Genomic DNA, 25,157 nt, shown 5'->3' with positions numbered 1-25,157 from the left:
TGTCACATTATTCTGACGTTTGAATTTGATTTTCCCTTCTAAATACTGGAGAATTAAAGAAATATTAATTTTCCGAGACTGAGGTGCAGTAAGCTCCGCCCCTTTAATCTGCAAGATGGCGCCGTATTGTGTTGGTATGTGAATTTTTTGTTTTCGTTTTTGTTTGCATTTAGCCATTTAGTCACTAAATTGTTGCCTTAATTCTATTGAATAAAACTGAATAGAGCAACAATGTTTGTTGAAACGAAGAACAAAACACGAAAATTGTCTGGAGCTAGCCGTTAGCAACTACTCACTTACAGCTACGTATTTATAATTGTATTTTTTAAATTAGATGCTCTGCAAAAAGAGAATCAATGGTCATGAATATGTGCAAAGCCAATATTATTATTCAAGATTCACTTAAAACTATGTACAATTTTCACATTTTGGAGCAGAAGGGATATGAACAAGGATTGTGAACCAGCAGACACAAAAACCTTTATTATATATATATATATATATATATATATATATATATATATATATATATATATATATATATATATATATATATATATATATATATATATATATATATATACTGTGTTTTTTTCCCTCTAGTTACCATCTTGTCATCATGGGCAAACCACCATTACTCACCAGAAAGGTGGAAATAGAAGCGAGCACATGTGGAATCTTGTGAAATTTAAGATTTATAACTGTGAATTTCATTTGTGTTGTGACCGCCTTTATCAGAATTTAGCGCTGCGCCATACTTAGTCATGTACACGCTTTACCACGATGCAGATTCAGCTCAATCACTGTCAGTATCATTTGATATTACCCCTGGACATAAACATTTGAGCCTGGTATTTTTCCCAGCATGCAATGTGTTCTCTATAAATCACATTATGCACTATCAAAATGTGATCCTGTTGATGCCTGGATTATCTAAATCCAGTTCATGTGGCTCTGAATCCTCTAAACAAGTCATTCACTATTTGGCTTCAGTGGCGTTCCCTGTGACAAGACACACACACTGGCATTCACGTTGTATATTTTCTACTTGCAGTCCAATACTTAACCTCGGTCTGAATGTAGACAAATGAATAATGCACGATTATACACAAGGAACCGTGCTGTAAGTGCTGGAAATGGGCTGTTTTGATTTAGATTACTGCACTTGCTCATGCTTCACACGTTCCTCTGTGACGTATGCATCACTCATTCATCGCCTGTATTCCCCTGCTATCCTCCCTCTCTTTTGTTCATCGGTCCCGCTCTCTCTCTCTCGCTCTCTTTGTCACCCTCCTACCTTAGTTCCTCAGTCCTCCAGCTCCACACACACACTCTGCTCTCACCATCCAAGGTCGAGCTCTGCTTTGCACAGAGACAGGAATAGCAGGTGCACTGCAGAATGCCGCGGTCTTAGCCGCTGTGTGTGTGTGTTTCAGCGATGTGAGACGTTGTGAGCGAAGGCATTCCGGAGGAGCGGTGCAGGACTGAGCACAAGTGAATCCTCAGTTTTAGAGGATGTTTGCACTCTCCAGACCGACGGGATGCAGATCTGTCTCAGAAACATGGCCAGGAAAGCTGCTTAGACAAGAGGGAGCTGCTGTGGATGCACCAGACCGTTTCTGCTTCTGACCCACCACTTTATCGTGACCTCTTTGGATGTAATTTTGGATTGAAAGAGGGACAAACATTATGACCGGAATCTACTGAGGCAGCCATTGGAGAACTCACCATGCTCTGAGAGACGTTTCATACATTTTTTTCTTGTCTGTCTGTCTCTCCCTGTGGTCCCTCCTTCTTCCCTCTCCTCCGCTTCCTCTCCTTCATCTGTCCGGTTCCCTGCAGAGTCCCGGTTCCACCATGTCCTTGGCGTTCTGTGGGAATGAGAATAACTCTTTAGCCTACAATGTGGACGGTGGAGTTCTCAACAACGGTTGCTTCTTGGACGCGCTCAATGTGGTGCCACATATCTTCCTCCTTTTCATCACCTTCCCCATCCTCTTCATCGGTGAGTGTTGCCGGGAGGTACGATCAATGACAACATACACACACACCATGTGAAGTCCATGTGAAGGAAGACTGATAGTGACACTGACCATGTGTCCTTCCGACTGATGAGCACATTTAAGGAAATTAGAAAACTTCCCAGCAGCTTCCCTGTAGGCAAATAGTGTGCAAAAATAGACTAATGGTTGTTTTGATAACAGTTGTTTTAGGGCTCCTAAATAAATGTCTCCTTGAATTTGTTCATTTCATTCATCACTGCTTCAGGAAGCTGAGAGATAGATATTTAGATTTGAGAAACTTCTGTATATGCTTTGTTCATATTAGCGTGACGGTATCTTCCTGTGTTTAAACTGACTTTTATGTCTCATAGCCAGCTACAGATAAACAACACCACTAAGTGATCTAACATTTACAACATTTCTGGGGAACGGTTCTGCATCCTTAGCTCTCCTACCTGGCAGTTGGCCAAGGCTTTAGCATCATCATCATCATCATCATCATCATCATCATCCATGTGTGACAGACCGGACCTGCGTTCCAGCACACGGTCTCGGCGACAGTTTCATGTAAACATGCTCCGGCCCCAACACTGTTTTGTCAGTGTTTGTGTGTCCTGCATGTGTGGGCTTTTATTCCCAAAGCAGGAAATGACTTTTTCTCAGACAGAGCACATTGTCAGACCCCAGCCTCAGTTTGACACATACTCTCGGCTCCTGCTGCCAAATGTGTCTGAGAAAGTTAAAAGGAAATTGTCACGTTTGTAGACAAGCTTCTTTTCTATTTTTTCTTACCGATATTGCCTGAAATAGTTCAAATTCTTCCTGACCACACGCATCCAAGTGCAATCTGCCGCTTAATTTTTTCTTGTTTGCTGAAACTTATTTCCCTTTTTGAAAAGTTGGCTGGCATTGCCTTGGAATGCGTGAAGTGAAGTGCTGTCATCCTGCAGAGACTCAGAGTAGAGCCACGAGAGAGTTTCTTTTGGACTGATAACTAGGGAGTTAAAGACTGTCAATTGAACTTCCTGTCTTTATTTCTTTCATAACAGTGTGATACTTGAATAAAAATATGTGAAAATATGAGCACCCCAAATCTCTCCCTCTGGAGGTAACCAAAAAAAGCACTGTTAGAAAAAGTCCTCTGCCTCCTGTCACCTTGTGCAGCATCGATTTTAACTGAAGACAAATGTCTGAAGATTAAAATGGTTCTCTCTTTTCCCAGTGTTTTGACAAACAGTCATGTTAGCATGCGGCACACAAACCTTTCCTGCGGCTGTTGTCATCTCTCTCGGGCTGCTTTATGAGTCTGTACAAGACGCAAAAGTACCTTTCATCATTTAAGATCTGCTGCTCCGTAATGCAGACCAACCATTAAAAATTGACCAGCTTCTTGTGGTTCTAAATCTTCTGGTTGACATTCCTCACTGACTTTAAAAGAGGCGCCTGAAAGCAGTTGATCTTAAAATAAATATTTTTCTTTTCCTTGCGGTATTCAGTGTCTTAAAAAAAACAGTCGGCTGCCAAAACATCTATGCTGGATCAGCTCTTTGCTCTATCTAGTGGGAACCATCACACTCTAATATGAGTGCGCCAGCACTTTGCCAGTCAAGGCTATAATGGGAGAAGGGAGCACTAGTCAAGGTCACTGACAAGGATAGCTGTAAACACACTGCTCAAATGCAACTCGTGATTGTAAAGTGTTCAGACCTCATGACATTATTAAAGCCAAACGTTTGATATTTTCTTTCAATGTGTTTCCTGTGTGAGGCTGGGGCAGCCAGAGTTCCAAGGTCCATATCCACCACAGTACCTGGCTTCATTTCCCTGGACACAACCTCCGTTGGCTCCTCACCTTTGTCCTGCTGTTCATCCTGGTCTGTGAAATTGCAGAGGGCATCGTCTCTGACGGGTATGGGTCGCACTGACTGTCAAGTCTTGTTGAGCTTCGTGTTAACCTGCACTGCCGTAACACAAACGTATTGATTCATGCACTGACTTCATGTTGCATTCCTGTATTCATTTATTTATCCAGTTAAAACTGAATTTACATTGATATGTTGAATGTTATTTTTAGTTGGATTTCTCTTCAAATTGTGTTGGATTTGAATAGAATCCAAGTTGGATTTGTGGATCATTGTATAATATGTTGTCATAAAGAACTTCACGTTGTTCAAACAGAGAGCTGGCTTTATAATCTGCTGCACAGATGTGTTATGATGTGCTACTACATTTTCCAAGTGATACTGCCAGTTTGGTCTGATGAGAAATCCGTTGCTGACAATGGAGGCACAGGATTGCTGGGAGAAACATTTGGGCATTGTGTGGTTGACTATTCTCCCTGGCAAATGTCATTTGCTGAAAGCACAACTGCCAGTCACAGTGTTCACACTTCAAGAGGTGTCACAGCTGGATTGATTTTGTATCTTCACTCACACGTTTCTTAGAAGCTCCTCTATCCTGTTTCATTACACTCCGATATCTGACGTTTTCTGTGCCATCATTTGCAGCAGATACATAGAGAAAAATCTGAAAGGCATCTTTCTCACATGCCTCCCACAGACAAGTGTTTGGCCCTGACATGAGGACGAGTCAAACATGCATATTGAAGGACCGTCCAAATATAGGCTCATTGTTTGTGACTCCCTTTTGTCCCAGTCTAAATTTTCACGTCCACATTGATTCCAAAGGGGTCAGTGACTGAATGCTACTGGCTGTCATGACAAAAAAAAAACCTGCAGTGGAGAGTGTGATCTACAGAACAGCTCTAGTTACAGTAATGTATTGGCTTAGCCCTCACCTCTGTTTGACTTTCATCCACAGGTTCAGCCAGTCTCTCCATCTTCACCTGTACATGCCTGCAGGACTGGCTTTCATGGCGGGCATCACTTCTATTATCTACTATCACAACATCGAGACCTCCAACTTCCCCAAACTGCTACTAGGTACAGTCCATGCTCTAAGAATGGTTTTAAAGCTAAATATGATCCTCGAACAAAGGTTATATCACATTTGAAATAGAAATTTTGTTTGTTTTGACCCACTTTTAAAAAAAAAGCTACATACGTTGTGCTTTGCTTGACTGTGGGTTTCCAGTTACAGTGGTACCTCGGTTTTCGAACTTCCCGGACTTCCGAACAAATCGGAGTTTGAACAAAAATTTTGAGATTTTTTTGCTTCCGATTTCGAATATAAATCCAGAACTTGAACGCCCCCGAAAAAAGTCAGAAAAAACATGTGCGGACCAATCAACTGACCCACGACATGCTTTGTTATTGTATATAACGCAGCCTCTGTATGCAGACGTGTCCCGTTAGCTACATTTACTGACTGTTTTTTCTTCATATTGAGGTGTAAAACCTTTCCTGTCTCCACACTGGACCGTGGTAGAGTGTCACAGGGGAGGTGCTCTCTCTCCACACCTCCAGAGCGCTCACTCCAGGGTTTGATGTCCTGTTGTGGGCTGGAGCTGGGACAGGGATGAGGCGAGTCTGGGACAGAGCGTGACTTGGTTTATGACTTTGTCACAGCCAAACTGCACAGAAGCGCACATTCAGAGCTGGACACGCACCGGGCACCTCTTCACTTCTGGAGAGACGTCACTCACTCGGCAACCCCTCCCACATGCAGCGGCCACACACATAGAGGAACAGCACACCTGCAGCAGACACTCTACATTCACTCCTACAAAAGCCTCTTTTAAGGCTTGGAACGCATTGTTTCTTTTTCCATTCATTGTAACGGGAAAAATCGATTCAGAAATCACTTCTCGAACGGTCGTCTGGAACGGATTGTGGTCGAGAACCGAGGTCCCACTGTATTTTTAATGGTGTTTACATTTCTGGCAACTTCACGTCTGGTTCTCAGACGCTGCATCTTTCATGGAGGCAATCTAATACAATCTAATCCCATGAACATTTGATCAGATTAAGATTAGGACCAGCCTCTGAAGAGCCGTTTCCTTTCCCCCATCAGATTTTTGTGTTGATCATTTTTAGTGTGCATCTGTGGCACGGACTTTCAGGCACAACATAAGCAGATCAAAGGGTAGCTGTAGATGAGGTCAACTGTAGCAACTGATGAAGTGGTATTGAAAGTGTTTTTCTCAATGAATAAGTGGAACAGATTGTATTTAGACTGTAAATACTTGAGCGATGTGTCCTTGTGTAGTAAGTAAAGGTCAAACCATTAAAAAAAAAAATTCTAATTGAATTGGTCGAATGTTTCCCTTTGTTTCCGTCCTTATATTCTTATATGGTGCTGCACGCCATGCGTGACACAGATCCCCTCAGGCCCTGTGGGTGACTTCAGTAATGGCGCGGTGGCTGCTCAGGATTAAAGCGTGTTTCCCTTGACTCATGCTTCATTACCTTTTCGGTGTTTAACTTCCCATTTAGGCACTATCATCCGTCACAGCCACTACTTAACTGCGATCCACTCACGAAGACGCCAATAACATTCTGCTTCATTCATTCTGTCATCGTCGCAGCTGAGTCTGCACATGTATTGAGCCGCTCTTCTCACTGTTCGTACACTTAATAGCTATATTTTTGTAGTCATCAATAATGCGGTGAAGCTCTTTTCCAGCGCGTGTGCAATCGTTGGTCATAAAAAATAAAAGGCTGAATTGTAATGAGACCCAACCCCTGCTCGGCCTGTTTTCCTCATCTCATTCTAATGAAAGTACTGGCTGAATAAAGATTACATAATTAGTATTGAGGTCACAGGAGGAAATGTGAGCTGCAGCTAATGGTAGTTTGGATGCGTCTGGCACCGAACCAAAGCCTGACTGAAAATCTTGCTTCGGAAGGTTTTGGTCATGACTCAGGGATCAGAGCTGAGCATCTGAATGTAAGTGTGCTCTGTTGGGGGACTAGGATTAAGGAGGCAGTGTCAGACGCCCAGACGTCCTGTGGGGTCCTAAAATATGGGTTTTGGTCCTTCACACCTCACTGACTCCCGATTGGATTTGTACCTGTTGACCGGCGGAATCTTTGGCCTTCGTACATTATGTACTGCTCTACTAGCCTCCTTTTAAAGAAGAAGTCATGGACGTACTGTTCGCTGGATTATATATTGACCTTGAGCGCTGCTGGCAGCATTATAAGTGAGAGGTGACCATTCAAAAGAGGGGAAGACTGAATCACAGAAGAAAGAGAGTGAAATGTTTTCAGCTGCGATATATCATAATAATGATAAATAGTACGTTTACAGCAACCTAGAACAGGGAGTTTACAGAGATGTAACTGAGATAAAATGCTTTCCGTGGTGGTTGTGTATGACAAGACTTATTTTAATAAACAGTTCTTCAGGATTTAATTCACAAAAACATGCATTTTGTACACAATAAAATCATAAGTGAAGAACTCCAAATGTGTGTGTGGTTCACATTCGTAATATATCTTACACGACAAACAACTTACAATTTGTAAAACAGCTGTATAGAAAATTGAAAAAAAAAAAAGAAACTAAGACATGATCATGAAAATACACAGAAATGGTCAGAATATATGCAGCTGAAGACGAGTCAATATTATGCAACATGCCAGCTAATGCTGTTACATGTGACTAGCCCAGAAAACTGCGTCAAAGATTTAGCTGTTTTGGAAGCAAACTGGTCATAATTCCTTCAAAGGGAAAAAAAACATTAAAGAGCCAAGCAATTTTGAAGTAGTTTCACGTCTCATCTCTTATGTGGAACAGAGAGTTTAAAGGCACTGTCACATTGACATTCACACAGGTGTCAAAACCAAATCTATGTTAAACTAAGAAGCAAACCTCCAGCTTCAGTCCACCCCCAACACAATCTCACAATGTTAAAGAATCCTTTAAATAATTCCTGCATCCAGACAGTGATCCGGGTCACTCCTGAAATAAAGTCATTTGTCTCTTGTTCGATTTCACATATTTCCTGAAAATGTCATCCAAATCTGCTCATGACTATGATTTTGAACACGGACAAACCAACACCATGGAAAACATAAGCTCTTTGGTGCAGGTGACAAAACCTTGCCTCTTCATTGCCTCAGGATATGAACTACCGCATGAATAGAATAAAGAAAACACATTTCTAACATGAAACTGTGGCTGTTCCATTGATCAATTCCCTCAGCCCTTCTGATCTACTGGGTCCTGGCCTTCATCATGAAGACTATCAAGTTTGCCAAATACACCGAACATGGCATTGGCCTGCGGCAGCTGCGCTACTGCATCACTGGACTCCTGGTGCTGCTCTATGGCCTGCTGCTGGCTGTGGAGATTAATGTCATCCTGGGCAGGGTGAGTGCTGACATGCATATGAGGCGCGGTGTGTCTGCTGATATGCCGTTGTTCACTGGTTTATGTTGCCACCTCGGTTTATTTTGAATCTCCTCGCTGTCTTTATGCTGTTGTAAATTTTGATGGTCATCCACTTCTTCATCAATACACCAAAATAAGTGACAGACTGAATGTTTTTGTTTTGAAATTACTAATATAATTCATGCTAAATAAAGAATGTAAAATAGAAATATTTAAAACCGTAATTGCTTGTCAGCAATAGTGCTAAAATTGAGGTGAATTCTGATACAAGAATCATAATTCAATACATTTTCTTTTGCACATTTTAGGTCTGACCTGTTTTCCGCCTCCTTTTTCACAGCGCTACATGTGTTTCGCCAATCCCACAGAAGTGAAGCCTCCAGAGGACCTCCAGGACCTGGGCGTTCGTTTTCTGCAGCCATTTGTCAACCTGTTGTCCAAAGCTACTTACTGGTGGATGAACACATTCATAACCGCCGCTCACCGACGACCGATTGACCTCAAAGTCATTGGGAAATTACCAATCGCGATGAGAGCTCTCACAAACTACATTAAGCTACGCAAGGCCTTTGAAGACCAAAAGGTGGGTGTTGGGTTTTTTTTGTCTTTTACAACTGAGAAGTGGAGAGCCTTCTGTGTGCGACCCGGGGAGTAGCGCAAGTTCAATGGACTTTTATTTGTCAAAATACGCAATATCCTCCAATTGTTTTGAAACTTCACAGGGTCAGTGTTAATGTTTTCAGTCTACTTTAAGATCTTTCAAGTTAAGTGATGAAAGTCAGAAGAATTGCTCTGTTTTATCTTGCACCAGTGCTGCTGCTGGATGAATTGTATCAGCTTTGTCAGGCACAAGGCCAGTGGCTGAAGCGTGCATGGGGATAACTGGGGGAAAGTCTGTTCCTGCATGGAAATATGCCACTGTTTTAACGACAGCTTGTGGTTCCCTGCCTTGTGGTGTTCATCGTCAAACCAAAATACTCCAGTTGAAATAGCCCCTGTTCCTTGGAACCCCCACCATGAGTGCCTTCTGAACTTCAGTAGTTCAGTAGATTCTATAAAGTTATTGCTTTTATTGTTACGTTGTGAAGATGTTGTTCGTCAGGGCTGATGTGTAACCACCAGTGATAGGACGATGAGATTTCATAAGACAGTGTTGAAGCGGTTTCATGAAACAGTGTTCTGATATTCAGAAGCCACCAGATGGCGCTGTCTGTTCTAAAATGTTTGGACTTCAATTCATTGAAACCTCACATAATTTCTAAACCAAGTGTGGCATCTAGTGGCCTCTGAAAATTGTTTCGTCATCCCTGTATCACTGTTTCGCGATACCTTATCGACCCACCACTAGTAGCCACAATGCTTTCATAACATCATGTTGCACTGACGTAGATGGGCATTGTTTCTTATCATTGAGGGAAGTTATTACCCTGTAGCTTTAGAATGGTATTGGAACTCTTCACTGTCCAGTGACTTCATTCTACTGTAAAATCTGCAGGAGACTCTGTGTGGTCTACTGGAGTGTTCATTATCATACTCCGAACCTTACGTTGACCTCATGTCTCCTTCAGTGGAGAGCAATCAATCTCCTCTGTTGTTATGCAGTCCTTGAGCAACACAGAACCGTGAATCTTCACTGGACGCAGCATCTGGATACAGATGTCATGCTTACATAAATTCATACTGTTGCTATGTTGGTATCATCTTTTTTTAGGACCGAGCAGTTGCCACTTAAAATGGAGCTTAACACAGTTTTAAACAAGGTATGAGAAGTAAACAGCATCTACTGAACGTGCCATCTACAGTTTATTTCTTTTAGTGTCTCATGAGCTGCCTGATCTACAGAGAGATCACAAGCTACCTTTATTCAGTTTACACAAGGTTGCAGTGAAGAACGGTTAAGGTCAACATTGTAGAGAGGTTTTTAATGCGATAATTCTCCGTGCTGGCTGAGAAACTATCCGTCTTAGGAAAAGACAATGTACCTTGCGTTGTCCGTTTTAAAGTAAAATGATTCAAACTTTAACACCCAATGTATTTGTGGAATATTCATCATACTGTGATAATATTTGTAAGCCTTTTTATTTCATCTTCCCACCTCATTTGTCCTTAACACTGAAAAAGCATTCAACATTATTATGTAAGTGTGACGGAGAGTGAAAGGCATGTGAGATATCTTACAGATTCCTGGACCACAGCATCAATCCACCCCTCCCTGGAGCAATGTGTTATATATTTACACTGTTGTTGACTGCTGTCAGTCACACGTCAACTAGATAAGTGGGAAGTTTCAGAACGTTTACTTGACTGCAGCTGAGGAACATGACTCAGCTCTGGTTCAACTGGGACCGATAAACTCTAACTGCGGCAGTGTGACAAGTTAGCCATTGATCATTTGTGCACAACTAAGTTGGATAAATACGGAGCTACAACCTCAGGAGATTCAGATTCCGCTGTTTCTCATCCAGCACCTTGAAGGCGTGGATTAAGATGAGTCGATGCCCCAGATAACAGAAGGAAAATAACAATAATAAGTGGGTTGGAAAAGCAGTTCTGGGATCACAACTGTTGGAATAAATTGACGTCAAACACTCTTGATGTCCTCAGCGGTCAATACAAGTTTTACTGTTTTATTTAAGTGCAGCTGCAGCACTTGCGGGAACATGTTTAAATCAATATGAAGTCATAAAAAAGGTAGTGAACCATCCACATTTGACCAGTCTTTTTGCTGAAATCCTAAGCTGTACATGTGTCATTCAATTGGGAACATGTCAGGGGGTCATTGTTTTCCAGTGTTTGAAAGGTCACGGAGATCCGTCACTGGGGCGTGTGTGTCCGGTGTAGACGCAATCAGACTTCCTTCGAGGAGCAGAGCGGGATGAAAGAAGGACCCCACTGGAGAGGTGGAGGAGGGAGGGACACAGAGGAAGAGGGTCATTCTCATTCTACTGTGAACGATGTGACATCCCGACCCCGCTGGGTTGTGCTCGCTGCTCTTCATGGGAAGTTGATTTCATGAAGGGTGTGTGAGAATAGATCCTCAGACCCTTCTCTTTTCCTTGTGTGAGTGCAAGGTACTCGTGTGCTGTTCTGTGTTTGTTTGTGAAGTGAAGTGAAATGGGTTCGGCGTCAGCTCCAACGGAAAGATGGAGGCACATGATTAGAGTCACGTCTCACAGTGTGACACGGAGAGGAGCGCGCACACACACGTACACACACTGGGATTGTCGAGTGCACTTTGAAGTCATCCGTTTTTTGGCCTTTTCAACTGATGTCTTTATCTGCATGTATTTTAGTTTGACCTCACCAGAAAATGTCTTCACGTCTTGTGTTCTCACTGTGTCCCGCTGCATCTGCATCATGAGGTTTTCCGCATCGACTGACCCGAGCGCTTGAGTGTGAAACTCCCCATTCATCACTGTATCCCGTGGTGCAGCCGTGGCAGCGAGCAGGAAGTCGTCGATTTGACCTAAATTTATGATTTCTTTCTGAGACGCGGAGTTACGATTCAGCTTTTATGTCCAACCAATTACGTTCCTCTCCCCTGAAAGCTGCTTCTAATACAGTAGGTCAACCTAGTTTGAGATTCTGTTGTTGTGCCAGCTCTGCTTCAGAGAGGAATTGATGCGTACTTGCCTCGAAGCCAGTGAACTAATCTGCAAAACTGATCATGACAGGCTGTGGTGTATTGACATTCCAGCTGAGGGTTCATCATCAGCCAGGTGAGAATCACAGGGAGGAAAATATCAATAACATCAATAACACTGGCTCAATACAAAAGATTTACAAAGTTGACCCCACCCCCCAAGATGAGAATCTTGTGTTGTGTTCATCATGAAACAGCACTGTGACTTAACACCCAGGCATTTGGCTTTACTGTCTGATGCAGTGTTGTGTCTGCTTACAGATAGCAAAATGTTTAAAGCAGTTATAGCTCAGAAGCATCTATGTCGTGCAAGTTTTTTTTACAAACCACTGTTGGGCTTGTTCAATAGCTCTCTCTCTCTCTCTCTCTCTCTCTCTCTCTCTCTCTTTATATATATATATACAAAGTTTGGGGGTAAAACTATGAAAAAAATGTTTTAATTTATGTGTTTAAACACCGTATGTAAATGTTCATTGCTATGGGGAATGACAAACTGACTGATTTGACTGATTCACTCTTTGAACGTCAAGAAATATTTATTGATGATTCATTTTTCAAGTTTCACACTGACTTCATAAGGGCCTCTAAATACAGGCTATAAATGGCCCTGGTTTGTTGCCCTGCTTCTGGATGTTTCCCCTCTGATGTAGTTTGCAGTAGCAGCTACAAAGAAGTGTAAAATGGCCTCAGGAAATGACACAGTTTTACTGTGTCTGATTATAATATGAAATGAAGCTGGGCTCAGACTTTAAAAGATAATTATTTATAGTTATCTTTCAGCTAATGTCCAATTACAGTGGTACCTCAGTTCTCGACCACAATCCGTTCCAGACGATTTGTTCGAAATCTGAATCGATTTTTCCCATTACAATGAATGGAAAAAGAAATAATGCGTTCCAAGCCTTAAAAGAGTCTTTTGTAGGAGTGAATGTAGAGTGTCTGCTGCAGGTGCGCTGTTCCTCTATGTGTGTGGCCGCTGCATGTGGGAGGGGTTGCCGAGTGAGTGAGGTCTCTCCAGAAGTGAAGAGGTGCCCGGTGCGTGTCCAGCTCTGAATGTGCGCTTCTGTGCAGTTTGGCTGTGACAAAGTCATAAACCAAGTCACGCTCTGTCCCAGACTCGCCTCATCCCTGTCCCAGCTCCAGCCCACAACAGGACATCAAACCCTGGAGTGAGCGCTCTGGAGGTGTGGAGAGCGAGCACCTCCCCTGTGACACTCTACCACGGTCCAGTGTGGAGACAGGAAAGGTTTTACACCTCAATATGAAGAAAAAACAGTCAGTGAATGTAGCTAATGGGACACGTCTGCATACAGAGGCTGCGTTATACTCAATAACAAAGCACGTCGTGGGTCAGCTGATCAGTCCGTGCACGTTTTTTTTCGGGTGTGTTCTGGATTTTCGTTCAAAATTGGAAGCAAAAAAAGTCTCGAGTTATGCTCGGACTCCAATTTGTACGAAGTTCGAGACGTTCGAAAACCGAGATACCACTGTATATATCTTGGTTCCTATACTGCTATAAAGGTGTAGAAATCAGATGCTTCCTTCGTTGCTGTCTAGAGAAACATGCTAACTCCACAGAAAATCCTCCACTTGCACCTGTTAGACCCACATCATGCTACATTTCTGATGTTTCTCAGCTGCTCCGTCAATGTAACCATTACCACATAATAACTTTATCCCCCCCTCATTTCTGGCTCTTTCCCCAGAAGCCTCCAGGCACGGCGACACAGGGTCCTAAGTGGATCTGGGAGGCTTTGAGGAAAGCGTTTGGTCGACCTCTTATTCTAAGCATCACATTCCGCTTCATGGCTGACCTGCTGGGCTTTGCTGGTCCACTCTGCATCTCTGGCATCGTTCACCATATCAGCAAGGACAACCGCACAATACAGCAACCGGTGAATAGGACTTTCATTTGGTCTTTCTCCTACCACCATCTGATTTAGTCTGCCGGGGAGATATAGAAATATTGCCAAGGAGGATGTGGAACTGTTTTAACATGTCTTGTTATGAGAGACATTTAAATAGTTCTCCAGATAAAGACACTATGGTCACATAACCAGAGTTGAACAGCTATAGCTGAGTGTCTCCTACGTTTGACTGACAGATATGTGTGATATGTATTATATAAAGCGACATTCTTAATCCCTTCATGCCCTTCTAATTCACCTGTTCTAATTCGAGCCTCTTCAAATATGTATGAGACTTAGTGCTGCAGTAGCTGTCGCCCATTCTTGAATTTCACAGAGGGCACAGAGTGTTATCAAAGGGCAGGAATAACTCGTGAATTGTTTGTTTGAAAGTCAAAGAGTTGCACCCTGGATTACACAAGAGGTTGTATTTGTTAAATGATATATGAATTTAAATTATTTCTTGGCACACCCTTTTTAAATGACAGATTCATTGGAACGACAGAACTCCAATAAAGATAAACATTTTTTTGTTAAGATTAAATGAAACTTACCAAAGCCGTCCAGTCACTGTGTTGGATTCTTCTTCCATGTCTGCTCATAATAAGGAAAAGAAACAGGTCAATATCTTCTCCCCAGATGAGATTGCTGGGGATCAATTTCATTTCATCCAAGGAGTTTCTGGAGAACGCATATGTGCTGGCTGTGCTTCTCTTCCTGGCCCTGCTTCTGCAAAGGACCTTCCTCCAGGCGTCTTACTATGTGGCGATCGAAACGGGCATCAACCTGCGTGGGGCCATCCAGGTGTGCTACGGCTGAGGCTCTTCGATGAAGCCCAGTTATTTACCATTTGTACATTGTGTCCTTCTCCGCAGACCAAAATCTACAACAAGATAATGCGGCTGTGCACCTCCAACATGTCCATGGGGGAGCTCACTGTTGCTCAAATCTGCAATCTGGTTGCCATAGATACCAATCAGCTCATGTGGTTTTTCTTCCTGTGTCCGAATCTGTGGGCCATGCCAGTCCAGGTAAGAACCTGGGTGTTGATCTGGAGCTTCATTTCATGGCTTCACTCATGTTTTATTACTTCATTATCATTACTTTATTTGGTACCTTGTGTTCTTGGAGGCGTCTCAGTAAATGGAAACACTGATGTTGTTGTTACAGAGACGGATATTGTTGAGACCTGTGACCTTGGCTGTGTCTGTCATCCTCTCACAATAACTGAAAATCCTTAATGATTAATCATAAATAATAATGAATATCAAGCATCAATCACAGGACAAATAAAAGTACAAAATAAGGCTATAGATTAAAAGTGAAAAGTTTCGGCAACTCCATTTGGAATCAAACTTCTGAAAATAAATTGCACTTTTCTTCTGTGTCCCGATATTGAACCTTGCTCACTGTCAAATAGGTCAAAACAATCCATGTGGAATAAAAACATAATCCATCAGACAAGGGCAGAATCTGTTGGCTTCATTTGTTATTTACTGCGGCTTCCCATATTGCTGTCAGCTTCAAATGCCAAAGCCATTACTGTGAAAACTCACTGGTAACAGGGGCTGGGTTTGTCAGAGACTTTAGTTAACATGGCGTAGTACAGACACTTCAGCTGGTACTGAAGCCCAGGAACGTTTTCCAACCACCATGACCACTCAATGTCTTTGTATTACATTTCCACAGCATTAATGCAAACAGAGCTTGAGGTGCTGCCAGAGCGTCAGAAATAAAATGATTTTCATGCAGGAATGGAGTTGCTGAGTAAGTGCCCATAGTATTTCAGTGCAGTGGCAGTAACTGAAAATACAGAGAAGACTGGTCTAAGTTTGGATGCGCAAGCTCCTGCTTCCTCTCTGCTGTCTGAGCTGAATGGACATTCTACCTCTCTTCTTATCTGTCAGCCAAAAACCTCATATCTCTGTCTTTAGCCAACTACACACGAGTGAAGTGTTGTGTACATGTTTCAGTGATCATTGTCTCTCCAGAAAAGAAAAGGATCAGTTACATTTGAGAGCTATTTGGACTGCAAATCTCCCAATGAATCTCCAAGCAGCTTTTCATAATCCTCTTGTTCTCATTCATTTCACTAAATGGATATTTTGATAAATGAGGACGATATACTTAATAAGAATTTGCATATTGATAGGGTTCTGTTGTGAATTTAATTGGCACAATTGAAGTGTCCGATGACACCTTTTTTTCACAAGTGTTTCTGTGTGGCTCATTGTAAATTCTGACAGATCAGCATGAGGGGCTGCAGAGGAAATCAGCTCGATAAATATACATATATAGTGTATAGCTTTAAATATAGATTGTTTTTTTGTAGTTCTATTGGGGTTGAACAATGGTCCAATGATTCATTTGCTCTTTACTTCTTTCATTTTGCTCTTGCAGTAACATACGATTAAAACTAGAATAGATTCATGTGACAAATGGCGTCATAGTCCTCACATGATCCAGAGCTAATATGGAAGCAGACTCGATGACTTGTAATGGAGTCGTTGTACTGTAGGTGACGTGAAAATCATTTCTGCTCCCCGACTCTGGCCGAACACATTAACCTGTTACAGATGGAGGCGAGGCTGAGGGACTGTGTAATGTTACATCCATCTCCATCTGTTCATGTACGTTTTCTGGGGATTTCAGACAGAGTCCTGCCACTGTACCTGGCTGGATACTAGCCAATGACAGGTGACTCGCCTATTTTGGGCCTTATGTGGCGGAGGAGGACTGTTGCTGATATTCATTTTAATGTTCTTTTCAAATGTAGGGACCGACTGACGTTTCTTTTTTTTCTTCCATCTAGACAATGTGTTGTTTATGATAACGTATGCCACAACATACAGTGTATTCTTCATGCCTTTAATGTAGCGTGGTTACTGCAGTGCGTATTATGAGACGTGTCAGAATGACCTGTTGCTGAGCAAAGTGGAAAGTTCCATAATGAAGGGGTTGTTGAGGTGCAAATCCATTTAGTATTTTAGTAATAAGGTGCTGAAATGGGGCTTTGACAGTGATGAAAGCTTCAGTTTTATTCTTCTAAATCTCAGCACAGCTGCTGCCAGCGTTGATCATGGAATTTTAGATGCTAGCTTCACGCTCTCAAAAAACAACGTTGTGGTTGTATTTATAACTTTTAAAGGCGGTCTCGGCCTGGGCTCCGATTGCATGGTAGAAATGCTGGCCCAATACAAGCCAAGTGGGACCCTCAGATCTTCAGGTGGATCCATGCTAGTTGTCCCAAAGCCAAGCAACACAGCCACCACTCATGCCAAAGCAAACCTGTTAAAAACATCCTTTTTTATATTTATATAAAATATATATATTTTATATTTATTTCCTTTTCCTACTTACTTCTTCTTTCACTGAGATGTTATTCAACCACATTCAGGTCCATATGCAGTATGCAGATTCTTGTTTTGGTGGAGTGATGTGGACAATAGCAAAGGTGCTCTTTAATAAATGATCACGCCCACATCGAGTCGTGGATTCATTTGTATATTGATCTTGATGTTGTCCTCTCTACTGTTTTATCTCAGATAATTGTGGGTGTGATCCTGCTCTACTACCTCCTGGGAGTCAGTGCCTTGATCGGAGCGACCGTAATCGCTGTGTTAGCACCAGTCCAATATTTTGTGGCCACAAAATTGTCCCAAACTCAAAAAAGCACTCTGGTAAGTGTCATGCAACCTACGTTTTGATAAACAACACCTTCATTATACTTTCATGTCAGCTCTAGAAACAGGAATTTTGATATGTTGTGATTTTTGTTGTCGATGTTTTTCATATTTATTGCATCTTTTTTAGGATTACACAGTAATCCCTGAATTCTACTTCTGCTAAAACAGTCGCCGCAGTGGTAGAACAATGTCCACCCCGCCTCCCTATGAAATGATGCACTAGCTGGTGGAAGCATCATTATTTTTTATTTATTGCCACTATATTTGTTCGCTGCATGTCTAATCCCTTGCCTGGAGGCACAGACATGAGGCTCTCTCTAAACCGACTCTTCAGTTTGCTTAGCGCTTTACAGCAGCAGGTCATTACAAAGATGAATTGGTTATGAAGTATCATTTGCACACAATTGACTCTTGCTCACTTACCAAAATAAGGGCTGACGTACAGGATAAAGCGAGAGGCAGAAACCTCCTCCCATGGATTTTATTATTGGCACTCAGTATGTTCTGTAAGTCTGTATTGTTGCCACTAGTAGAATCATTGCAATGCAGGCTCATCCTTGTGGGAATTAAACTCTAATAAAATGTTAGAGCAACAGCATCTTCCTTGCGCTCCTGTTTAATAAATAGAAATGCTCTTCCACTGTCACATTGTCGCGCGTCCACGCTGCATTATTCCGACAGTGCGGTCCCTCCTGTGTCCACTTTCAGGAATACTCCAGTGAGCGTTTGAAAAAGACCAATGAGCTGCTGCGGGGCATCAAGCTGCTGAAGCTGTACGCATGGGAGCGCATCTTTTGTGACAGTGTGGAAGAGACCCGGGACAAAGAGCTGACCAGCCTGCAGGCATTTGCTCTGTACACGTCCATATCCAGTAAGAAACTGTTGACGTTTGCGATTTCATAAAGACAAGAAATCACCATGTGCGATTCCATTCACACTTACTGTCGGATCTTTCGGGCTGAATCTCTATTCACAACTGACTTTGAAGATATATGTGAATGCATTGCTCACCGATGCTTTTTGTTCATTCGACTCTTTTGTTTGTGGAAAGACAACTGTACACGTCTTCTGAAAGTTGACTTGGAATATTATTGACTTAGGTGTCATGGTGTGGAATCAATAACTGAGAAAGAAAAGTGTTGCAGTTTTCTCCTTGACAGTTGAATGGCTGGAAAGTCTATTCCATACATTAGACTTTCAGTCCAAGCCATCATTCATGACTGAATCCAATGGGAACTGTAAATCATTTTCTAGATCGATCGTCTGGTCGCTGACTAAAAGAATGTTACATCTAGTTTGAAGATACTGTTGGTGGCCATTCATTTTTATGGGCTGCTGTGTTTCTCCGCATTCAAAACTAAACTTCTACTTTGAGTGGATTCTCCTACGATGGCAACTTTAAAACAAGCATTTTGCATCCGTGCTGTTTCTCATGGCTCTTTTACTCACAGAACTATTGAGACTTCCTGCTGCTTGCTTTGGCCTGGGAATTTTTTAGGCTTCTATATACATTTAATTGATGAAAAGTAAATGTTACATGTCTGAATCAGTTCATTTCTAATTTGTTTTCCCCACTTCCTGCCAATGGCTCACAGCCTGCTGTGTGTGTTTTTTTTTCTTTTCAGTTTTCATGAATGCAGCTATTCCCATCGCAGCTGTGTTGACGGTGAGTGGAATGATGTGTCTTGTTGTTGACTCCAACGCTGTCTTGTGACAGAATCTTTTAAAAATTGTTGTGCTCTCTCTCATGCAACTCCCCTCTGTAAACGGTGAAACAGAAATGATAGAGTGAGCAGAAGATAAGGTGAGACGTGGGAAGCACAGTGACAGACCTCAGCACGTCTCATTCATATAAATAGACCTGTCCTGTGTGGCTGTTAAGAGGTGTGTTGACAAATCAGCCCAGTCAGAGTGATCACAGCGGTCATGTATGTGGAGTTAATTTTAGCTTCTGCTTTAAGAATTTGAAAACTCTTCCTGCGTCAGAGTGGGATCAGGTGTCCTTTCTCATTGGATAGTTTTGAGTGCCAGACTTTTCCAGAGTCGACTCATAACAATTCATGTTATTGAACGTCTCATTGCAAATTCCTCACGGCAAGGTGCGCAGAGAGCGATGAATGCAGAAGTGAACCTTTCCTCTCTTTCTTTCCCCAGACGTTTGTGGTCCACGTCCACATCTCGGAGGACGCAGACCTGTCCCCGGCAGTGGCCTTCGCCTCTCTGTCACTGTTTCACATACTGGTCACACCTCTGTTTTTGCTCTCCAGCGTGGTGCGCTCTACAGTCAAAGCCCTTGTCAGGTGAGAAAAGAAGTCGCTCCTTCTTCTAGAGTCCTAATATTAAATGTGAAATTGCAGCAGGCATCTGCTTTGAAAAGCAATGTGGAGTTTCGCTGCTGGCTTCAACCTGATATTGTCCTTCAAATTCAAGGCTCCTCGCTTGTGGCCTGTCAATCACTAAAACTATAGAGGAGGATAAAGAGATGTGTTGAGCAGAATAACCAGACAAAAGACTTCCGATTATGCTCTGCTGGCTTCGGTCCCTCATCCATCATTACCTGTCGTTCAGTTTTAAACCCTGAAGACAGTCAAATATCGTGTAATGTAATCCGCCCATTAGTGCAAATCCAGTCAGATGAAGGCTGTATTTCCCGACGCGTCACTTCAAATCATTCGCACTTCCGAAACCGTCTGCTGCTTTGTGGATGGGATAAAGATTTATTTGATCATAATGAGCTGTATGTTGTGAGCTAGATATTTGTGTGTCCTCCTTGGTGTCTTTCATTTTGACCTGCACGCTCCGTTTACCTGCAGTGTGCAAAAGCTCAGCGAGTTTTTCTCCAGCGATGAGATCGGAGACGAGCAGGAACCGAAAGCCCTATTGACCTCGGGCTCCAGCAATCACAACCAAAATAGGTACCAAGCTGTGGTGAGTGCTTCGGCGTGCTGACTCGCATTCACGTTCCCCCGAGTTTTGCCAGGGAAAATCCTGTCTTTTTCTGGTGCGTCTCATTTTGCTTTTCATGTTGCTGTCATGTGACTCCATCTTCCATGTGTCTGTGGAACCATTCTCACCTCCTTGTCCTGTGTGCTCACTGAACAACCCTGTCCAGTCGTCTTCTAAACCTCTCCCTTCATCGTCCTCGCACCGCCAGCCCTTGAAGGTGGTGAACAGGAAGCGCCCTCCGAGGGACGACTGGAACAACTACAGCTCGCGGGGAGACCATGAAGAAGAGGGGCCCTCCCAAATTCTTGATCAAGACATCTGTATCAAAGTGAGAAATACTTCTCAGTGTTACATCCACAATGAGCAAGGTTTACCTTATGGCATTAGTACACTGCAAATATACGTATCTCTCGCCTAGATTGGCCAGAGTTTAATTTTCCTTAGTTTTGCTATCATGTCATGGAGCACGATGGCAACCACAGACTGGTAAAACATCTGCAGCAGTTTACTGCAGATGTTGAAGGACCGCAGTCTCCTCAGGAAGTACATCCTGCTCTGTGTCTTCCTATACAGGTGGCTGGTGTGTGTTGTCCAGTCCAGTTTATTGTCCAGCCGCAGCCTCCACCTCAGCTCCCTCTAACAGGACTGGTCGCGGTCTTGGTCTGGACCTCCCAAAGTCAATAACCAGCTCCTTCGTTTTAGAGGTGTTGAGCTGTAGGTGGTTGGTGCGGCACCATGCAGCAAAGTCCCTGACCAGTCTCCGATACTCCTCCACTCTGTCGTCCCGTATGCACCTGACAATGGCTCCTGTAAACCATTGTGATAAACCTTTCACCAATACAGCTTGTTTTGTTTTCATACAAAAGGCTTCTGTGGTGTTTCCTCAGATCACGAGTGGCTATTTCACATGGACAGACGGACCACCAACACTCTCCAACGTGGACATCAGAATTCCTTTTGGTGAGCTTTTTTTATATGTGCTATACTCATCCTTATCCTTATTCGTTTCCATTTAAATGGGCATCACCTTCACCACCTCCTTCAGGTAAACTGACAATGATTGTCGGCCAAGTTGGATGTGGAAAATCCTCCCTGCTGCTGGCAGCTCTGGGTGAGATGCAGAGAATATCCGGAGCAGTCGCCTGGAACAGGTCGGTCAAAAAAATTCTCTCACAATATATACATTTGAGTCGAATTTCATCCAATCTTTCCTATGTTTTATTGGTCTGGGGAACATGTATTTAACTATTATTAAGAGGATTCATCGCTTATTTACTGTTAATAACCAGTAATTATGATGTTGTTTAGACTCAACGTTCAGTGACCATTCCAGGGCAAAACATAGTCAGACTTTACAGGAAGTCAGTACTTTATCAAGGCTAATAGGTTTCTAATGCAAATATGAATAAGAGATTTATTTACTGTAATATATGGCTTTTAATCTAAAGTGAAACCCTTTTATTTTATCATTGATATTAATGGTGTGGCACCGGCATGTGGCAGCTAACCATTTTCTTCTCAACACTTCATTTAGAACAGTCTGATGGTTTTGTTTTTTTTTATCTTTCAAACCACTGTGTAATAAAAGGCTAAACTAAGCCACAGACTCATATTGCTTCCTGCAGGTTGAAATCTTACTGAAGCCTCTCTTCATTTGGGTTGTGCCAAGTTAACAGTTATAAACAACCTATGGATCCAAACCTTTATCCAGTGATGCATACATATTTGCTGATTTTGTTTTGCCATGGAGATGCTCTTAGTTTCTGGTTTAACTCCACCAAAACACTGCTTATTCATCTGAGCAGTTTATAGCAGCGCCATAATTCCTCACTGGCTCACAGTGGATCAACCATATCTGTTCAATTTGAAAGCAATCTAATTCAAACATGCGCCCAGAGGTGAGACCTGATGTTAATATATACACTCCAACAAATGGCGTTCAGCCCTGAGGTCAAAGATTAATATGATGTGAATTGCTTTCCAGGGAATACGGTTGCTCGGGTCAATATCATGGTGCACTTGCTTCGCCACTGTCAGCCATTTGACTTAAAAGCTACCAGTCATTTCTCAGCCATTGATGGTGGATGGTTGCTTTTATTTATGAGCTTTGGCCTGAAGATAAATTCTGCGTCCCTCGTGTGGTAATGTGATTGCTATTAAATCCTGCCAGAGAAAAGCCCATTCACCACGGTGGAGCAGTAAAAGGTTGGGATTTTACAGATACACACAGCAGATATTTATAGCTTCATTTTTACATATTTGAGTGGAGTCTCTGATTTATGCACCTGCGACTGAAAATCGATGGAGAAAGTCATGATAAATGTTTAATTTTACTGAGCTGAGAATTGAGACCAGTGTGATGTTAAATACTAGATACTAGTGTACTAGTATCCTCTTCTTGCTGACATTTCTGGATCATCTCACACCCACAGTCACACAGTCATCACACATTCTTACTGGACTTTCACTTCTCTTACCAGGCCAGTCAGTTCTGGCTGAGGCACCAGAGAAGTGAGAAACTAATATCATTCCATTTGGTTGTCTGTCTGTCCATCACCAGACAGACAGGTGTCTGCTTAACCCCCCAGAGGACATGGACTACTTTCTAACTTAGTGGTATTCACTCACTTTTGTAGGTTATTTCAATTGTTTTGTGTTGATGTAACAAATATTTTTTATATTTTGTGTGTTTTACTGAACAAATACTTACATCAGATCTCTCTACTATATTTGGGATTTAAGTGTTTCCGAATAGCTGTGGAGAATCGTTTCAAATACTTCCCCGCATGTCACATCTGTTGTCAGCTTCACTTTGTCAACACAGAGAATTGCTCTGATATTTTGTTACACTCTCTCACTTGCCAAATAGTTGCCACTTTGTCGTTGGCTGTGGGTTTATAGTGTCCGGGTGCCGTTGTTTTTATTGTGCTGTGTTTCATTCTGAGCAGCTTAGCGTGCAGGAGGTGTTGTATCTGGCAGCGGTGCCCTAGATAGTAGCTCTGTATTTTTAAGCAGAGCTTTCCAACCTTGTCGACATCCATCCCTCCAGGGGTCATCCAGTGCTTTTGCACTCATTTCCATTCTCATTTATCTATAAAATGCGAAAGAAAATGCTGCAACTTCGCCTGGTTGGACTGTTCTTTCCAGTTGTCTCACCTTACTTCTTGTGTTGAAGTCAATGACTGTACGACTTGTGAAAAAATGATGATGATCTTTTTCTTTTCCTGTTTGATGTCACTTGCTGCAGACAGACCAACTTCAGTAAAACTCTTGACTAAGTCATATTTATTTATATTAATACTAGTATGGAATTATATGAATATGAAACAGTTGACCAGTTTACTATGTGTAGACCGAGTACTGTACGACCGCATTCCTCAATGCACGGTTGCCAGCGACTAAAATGGTCCCGTGACATGACCAGGCATTTGAAGTGCTGCTCTGGGAGTGGATAGTGTTACAGGTCATGGAGGGCCAGCACCTCCTCTTGGTGAATGACGTGTGTACTGACCCAAACAGCCCGTATTGCGTCCAATAACGCCACTCAGCTGCTCCCCACAGCAGCGTCCTCACACTCATTTGGTCTAAATACGGCACGTTGCTCAGGCTCGCTGATATTTCTCGCTCATTAAAGTTGATGAATATGTGAATCTTGATATATGTCGTGTAAAGGTTGAGCAGTGCGGATGTCTCGCATGACTCTCGGGTTCAGAGTCTTTAAACTGGAACACATGAATGGTACCACCTGCTGGAGTGGACTCTCTGACATATGTCAACAGTTCTGTTTAAAAAAAAAAAAAAAGTTCTAAAATGTGATGGCAGAATGTTCTCGTTAAAAGCCAGGTTTTGCTGTTTTGTGGGTGTTTTTTGTGGGATTTTTTAATGTATGACTCCTGGATGTATGTCACAAAATTGACGTAGTGGGTGTATTAAATTCAAATATTGTAGAGGAAAACTTAATCTCATGGGTTTGTATAAACCAACCTCCTCACATACCTGAATAATAAAATGGTTTTGGTTTGGTTAAAAAAAAAAATAATGAGAAAAAAACTTCAGAACCATGAGCTTTTATCATAAGGCAGGAGCTAAATTTCAGCTATAAAAATTGCTTTTTATCCAAGTGCAGAAATATATTAGAAGATTTATTTGTCTTTCTGTATGATCTTTGTGTTTGTTCCAGATGAGTGCTTTTCTTACATTTGTTGGCAAACATACAGTGGCATGTGTTGAATTATGTATCGGGCTGGGCTCGGTTCCAGCAGCTACACAACAGCAGCTTGCAGAAACTGTGGGTTACGCTTTGTTTTCTTGCTCTTTAGGGAGACTTTGTTGAGACTTGTTGTTGCTGTTTTTTCACCATTCAGTCGTTGCTGTCCTCGAAGCCTTGAGTCACAGGATCCAAACACATTTTCGTGTCATTGTTGTTTACTGCTGCAGACCTAACATGTCGTGCTGTTGCTCCGTCATGAGTTATGGGCTTCAGTCCCTGTGTGAAAAATTCAAAAGTCATCAAACCCACAGAGGAGTAGGAAAACTAGAAAACTCCATCTGCACAATTGAATCCACTGAATGTCTCATTCATGTGAGTAAGTTTGAAAAAACCAGAGCATATAGCAACTGAGAATTCTGATCTGAAAAATTGTTAGTGATTAATGCCCTTTAAATGTTGCCAGCG

At 42.3% G+C, this 25,157-nt stretch overlaps 1 protein-coding gene across 5 annotated transcripts in view; it reads left to right on the top strand.

Annotated features, from left to right (window-relative positions):
• abcc8 (ATP-binding cassette, sub-family C (CFTR/MRP), member 8) overlaps positions 1–25,157 on the top strand; it is a 44,297-nt gene that overhangs the window by 2,026 nt on the left and 17,114 nt on the right. For 2 of the 5 annotated variants that reach the window (XM_053886026.1, XM_053886031.1), the window contains exons 2-17: positions 1,843–2,005; positions 3,771–3,912; positions 4,824–4,945; positions 8,113–8,279; positions 8,641–8,883; positions 13,650–13,838; positions 14,490–14,654; positions 14,726–14,881; positions 17,396–17,530; positions 18,245–18,407; positions 19,162–19,202; positions 19,691–19,836; positions 20,350–20,464; positions 20,649–20,810; positions 21,370–21,442; positions 21,528–21,633. In XM_053886026.1, coding sequence (XP_053742001.1) covers positions 1,843–2,005; positions 3,771–3,912; positions 4,824–4,945; positions 8,113–8,279; positions 8,641–8,883; positions 13,650–13,838; positions 14,490–14,654; positions 14,726–14,881; positions 17,396–17,530; positions 18,245–18,407; positions 19,162–19,202; positions 19,691–19,836; positions 20,350–20,464; positions 20,649–20,810; positions 21,370–21,442; positions 21,528–21,633 — 2,288 coding nt within the window. Of the gene's footprint in view, positions 1–1,436; positions 2,006–3,770; positions 3,913–4,823; positions 4,946–8,112; positions 8,280–8,640; positions 8,884–13,649; positions 13,839–14,489; positions 14,655–14,725; positions 14,882–17,395; positions 17,531–18,244; positions 18,408–19,161; positions 19,203–19,690; positions 19,837–20,349; positions 20,465–20,648; positions 20,811–21,369; positions 21,443–21,527; positions 21,634–25,157 lie in introns of all 5 variants that reach the window. The other 3 variants (XM_053886028.1, XM_053886027.1, XM_053886029.1) reach the window with 3 other exon arrangements.

This window comes from Synchiropus splendidus, chromosome 14 (genome assembly GCF_027744825.2).
Source record: "Synchiropus splendidus isolate RoL2022-P1 chromosome 14, RoL_Sspl_1.0, whole genome shotgun sequence".
Taxonomy (NCBI): Eukaryota; Metazoa; Chordata; class Actinopteri; order Syngnathiformes; family Callionymidae; genus Synchiropus; species Synchiropus splendidus.
This window is presented reverse-complemented; position numbering and strand designations above follow the sequence as displayed.